General features: G+C 55.5%; 1 protein-coding gene across 1 annotated transcript; it reads right to left on the reverse strand.

Moving 5' to 3' along the window:
• Positions 1–546: 546 nt before the first annotated feature.
• Positions 547–4,392, reverse strand: LOC137916792 (discoidin, CUB and LCCL domain-containing protein 2-like; the record flags this gene model as incomplete). The annotated part of the gene is made up of 3 exons (XM_068759754.1): positions 4,293–4,392; positions 2,173–2,397; positions 547–684 (listed from the first exon to the last, which is right to left on the reverse strand). Coding segments are annotated over exons 1-3 (463 nt in total), but the record flags the coding sequence as incomplete, so codon positions are not given.
• Between the last annotated feature and the right edge of the window lie 447 nt (positions 4,393–4,839).

The raw sequence follows: 4,839 nt of genomic DNA on the forward strand, positions 1-4,839 counted from the left end.
GAAAAATAATGGGTCTAATAATATACCAGAGAACCGAGTGGTCCGTGAACACCGACGCCAGAGTCCCGTCCCCCCCACGCTTTGATTCGTGTCTGATTTCCACTCCAGCCTGAAGCCGTACAGGAATCGTAGGAGACATGAAAGCAGAAGGTCCAACAATGGACATCCTGCGTGCGACGCGGACGGACCGGGATTATTATTTCACAAACAATCGGACACGTTTGCAGCTGGGTCCAGCGTGACGATGCAAGATGACGTCATTGCTTATTGATAAACCCGTCAGCATTTAACGAGACGCATCATTTTGAGGTCCTTCAAACGTGGCTATCGGATCCGCCGTGGTCCAAAACACGATCGAAACGGCAGTGAAAAACCCGCTTCGACCCAGCGTTCAACTTCAAGACGGCGCACACACGCAGTCTCCATGGAAACGCTCTCAAGGATCGAAACACGAATACAAAAGTAACCAAGAACTCCCACAAACGTCATCATTTACCGTTTGCGTCTCGCATGGACTTTATCTTTCCAGCGCCGGGCGGGCGTTACCTGTGTGTTCAGCGGCGGAGTAGGACAGGTAGAATCCACGTCCACGCCGGTGGGTCCGACTCATGAACTGGACGGTGACCTGGTTGCCAGTGGATGCGATCAGCTCTTTGACCTTCAGACCCAAGCCGCAGTACTTCACTGTTCAACGGGATCGGGTCAGAGGGAGGGGACAAGACACAGAGACACGGGTCAGAAGGAGGGGACAAGACACAGAGACACGGGTCAGAGGGAGGGGACAAGACACAGACACGGGTCAGAGGGAGGGGACAAGACACAGACACGGGTCAGAGGGAGGGGACAAGACACAGAGACACGGGTCAGAGGGAGGGGACAAGACAGAGACACGGGTCAGAGGGAGGTTCTGGATAGTTCAAGTAGCCTCGGGTTTCACATGCGACGCAAACATGACTGTCCCAGACGCCGGGACAGTTTAGGGACCAGCGTGACTACAGGACGGCGGGACAGTTTAGGGACCAGCGTAACTACAGGATGCAGAAACAGTTTAGGGACCAGCGTGACTACAGGACGGCGGGACAGTTTAGGGACCAGCGTAACTACAGGACGCAGAAACAGTTTAGGGACCAGCGTGACTACAGGACGCTGGGACAGAAGTCCAACACTTGGCTCGTCTTTCATCACAATCCGTCCTGAATCGTCGCTCGCTGTGTTTAAATCAACCTGTCTTTGCAGCGTTATTGTTTATTGATTATTTTAAACACACTGTTGCAATGAGAGCGGCTGAACGCCCCGGCTCCCTGAATGCGTTTCATCTCTCCGCTCTGCATATCTAACACTGCTGCCGGATATTTGGCCTCGCCACGGCGAACCTCGCAGACCCGAGCAATAGAGCCGGAGGACGGCTGCAGCATCGAGAGCCTCTCCAAGATCCTCTTGAACCAGAAATCCAGAAAGCCGTTCTCCCTGTTAAGTGTTTGTTCCTAAGCAATCTTGAGCCGTCCGGTTTTAATCACTCCGTCTTCGCCCATTAGCTGCATGGACCTGTCATTGCGGCATAAAGTCGGGGGGGGGGGGGGGGGTTTGGACTCGCCGTGTGAGAACATTAATAATGTATTCACTAATTGTGTCGAACGAGGAACTGCGGGAGGCGGCTCGTCTGTAATTTGTCGATTTAGCCCGCTTTGAAGACGTATCCTGATACACAGGGGGCTGTGGCTAGCTGGGAGGCGCTCGGGGGGCGGTGGAGACGGCCGGACGGCGGGGGGGACGGGGGGGCGAACCCAGCCTCCGAGATGAACCGAGACCCGTCTGACGACAGGAAGTCAGCACCGAGCTTCTTCTACTTCCTGTAGCTGCTGTAAGGAAACTGTTGCTAGCCCCATTAGCCCCGACGCACATCCCTGCCATCCAACTGGGATCCCACAGGCATTAGCTTGTGCTCATGTTCAATCCAGCTAGAACCCTCCGAACGTGGATGGGCGGCGTTCCCCTGGGCGCTCCAAGTCAAAGTGGGCCAGCGGACACGGCGCTGCAGGGACGCGGGGCGCGACGCACACTTCCAGGCGAATCCCAGTGACAACCGTAAAAAAAAAACGCCGATCGACATTCCCAATCAGGAAAACCAAAACTCAGTTCCACCCCGGCGCAGCCGGAGGCGGCTCCTCTCACCGATCTCGCTCCTCTCCAGCCCAACGCCATCGTAAAGACGGAGGTAGTTGACCTGGCAGTCGCCGTCCTCTATGTCCAGCTCGGCGAAGTGAAAGTGGATCCGGTTTCCACGGGGCACGCTGATCTCCCACTCGCACACCGACTGGTTTGGGTACGTGCCCGGGTAGCCCAGAGAGGAGAGCGTCCCGCTGCTGGGGCCCAGCACACTGGGGCCACAGGCGTCGCCTGCGGGGGGGGGGGGGGGCAAACACAAGCACAAAGACGTTCACGCTCGTTCTCACAGAACAAGGGCGGCCTCTGGGAACGATACCTTTACTACTTTGTAGCGTCATGTTTGTGTGAACGTGGGCTATGAGAAACATTAAACACACGCAAACACACACACACACACACGCACACAGAGAAAATAATTCAGATTCAGATTCATCCCAGAGGCGTGTGTCTCCTTGCAAACGCCCGCTCATTAACCTGCGCTGAGTATTTCTGGATTTACAGATGCAGAATGCAAGTGTGTGTGTGTGCATGTGTGTGTGTGTGTGTGTGTGTGTGTGTGTGTGTGTGTGTGTGTGTGTGTGCATGTGTGTAGGTGTGTGTGTGTGTGTGCATGTGTGTAGGTGTGTGCAGGACTGATACACCTGCTTTACGTAGCTGGACGTTGAAGGAATGGTGCAGGACAGACTGCTAAACAAGCCTAACTTTTATTTGGGCCGATCAAAACATTCAATCCAAGCAGCAGATTTTGCTCGAGTTGTTTTTGTTGTTGTTGTTTTTTCAGCAGCTTAAAAAGCGCATAATTAAATGTCTAAATAATGTAATGAATGGTGAGAATCTATTTGACCGAGAGCGTGCCGAGGAGCGGATTGTTTTGCGCGTCCTCGGCGCCGTCGGGCAGCAGGGACGACGCTGAACAGTCACGCTTCACGGTGCCGAGTGGATGTTCTGGAGTTACGTAAGAGCCTCTCCGTGGACGGAGTCCAGAACGAGTCCGGACAAAAACAAAGCCGCTTCCCCCGCTCTGACTCAGAGACAGTCCAGCGCGGGGACACGTCCCGGTCCTATTTACCCCCCGCCCCCGCACGCTCTCAGATCTGCCGGGAAGAGACACAAAACAAAACTCCGGGACACTGTTGGACCCGTTTCCCCGGGACACATGCCCCCGGTATCGATCTGCTGTGCCCCCCCCCCCCTTTAATTTCACCGGGTTCTCTACAAGCGCTTGTCTTAGCCGCACATCGCTTTAAATCTATAATATTATTATTGATTTATTATTACTCGATTTCCAACATGCACTTTTAAACTGTAGGACAATGCTTGTATTTGAAATGTTGCCTGATTTGAAATAATTCAATAATCAGAGTTGGTTTTAGCATTGAGCCCCCCCCCCCCCCAGAGCCCCCAGGGCCCCCAGGGCCCCCAGGGCAGGGTCCACTCGAGCTACAGCCCTGTTTAGGTGCATGTTGTTTAGAATTACGCCAAACTGTGTCCACGTGTTTACCCTCCTGCCCCCCCCCCCCCCCCCCCCCAAATCCCTGCCCACCCGAGATCGGCTGCAGGCTACGGAAACGGATTGGTTTTGCGGTCACGTTAACCGGTTTAAACACACCGTGCACTGCGGCTTCGCGGTACATTTGATACCGACAGAGAACGACAAACAAGGCCACGAGTTCCCGAGACGCGCTGCTGCGTTCCTAAGAACCAGAGTCCATTAACAAAACCGGCGATTTAACGTTCGAGTCCTCCTCGGGACGCGCTAACAAGCGGCAGGTTGCGGCTTCACGCGTCTCACGCGTCGCGGAAACCCGCACGTTCATTCGGCGGTTCCTCCTTCACGATCTGCGCTTGTCTTCAGAACCGGTTGTCCCAGTTCCGCTGCTGCCCCGTGCTGAACACCTAAAGCCGGGACGGGCGGCGGCGTGAACCGAGCGGGACTCCGCGTACACACACGCACACACACACACACGCGCGCACGCACGCACGCACGCACGCACGGCCATGTAAGGCAGGTTAAAGGAATGGAGGACAATAACAACGTCACGCCCGTGGAGGACGCCGCGGAGCAGCGTGCCCCCCCCCCCCCGCGCACCACGCGGGTTCTCCCCGCAGATCTGCGTGGCACCAACCTTTCTGCGCTCGGCAGCCTTCCGTGGTGAGACTGATGAGAATGGACAGGACGAGCCCCCCGGCGGCCCCGGCGGCCCCTGTCGGCCCCCAGCCCTCCATTACCGCTCTGCCCATAGCAGCAGCCTGCAGTCCGAATGCATAATGCTCGCTTCTGGGCCGGCGTGGGGGGGTCGGGGGGGGCCGGCGGCCGCTAATCTCCCCGCCGGTCCGCGTGTGGGTTTCCTTGCGTGGACGTCTTCAGCTTGTCGGTGGCGACTCCCTCACTATGGAGGTAACAGCTCCGCGCGCACACGCACGCACGCACACACACACACACACACACACACACATCCAGGCGAGGAAGCTACTTCCTCCACTGAGCTCCTCCTCCTGATCTGGAACTGGGATACCCGAGTCCCCCCCCCTGCTGAGATTATTGTTTTAGATTTTTAGATTATATTAACCTTTTTCTTTTGGGTTCACAGTAAATCTGTGGATCCACTCTTGATGCTGCTGTTTTTTTGTGATGAATTTTTGTATTCCTTTGTTTGTTTTTTGTTTTTTTTA

Source organism: Brachionichthys hirsutus, unplaced genomic scaffold (assembly GCF_040956055.1).
Source record: "Brachionichthys hirsutus isolate HB-005 unplaced genomic scaffold, CSIRO-AGI_Bhir_v1 contig_1097, whole genome shotgun sequence".
NCBI classification, from domain to species: Eukaryota; Metazoa; Chordata; class Actinopteri; order Lophiiformes; family Brachionichthyidae; genus Brachionichthys; species Brachionichthys hirsutus.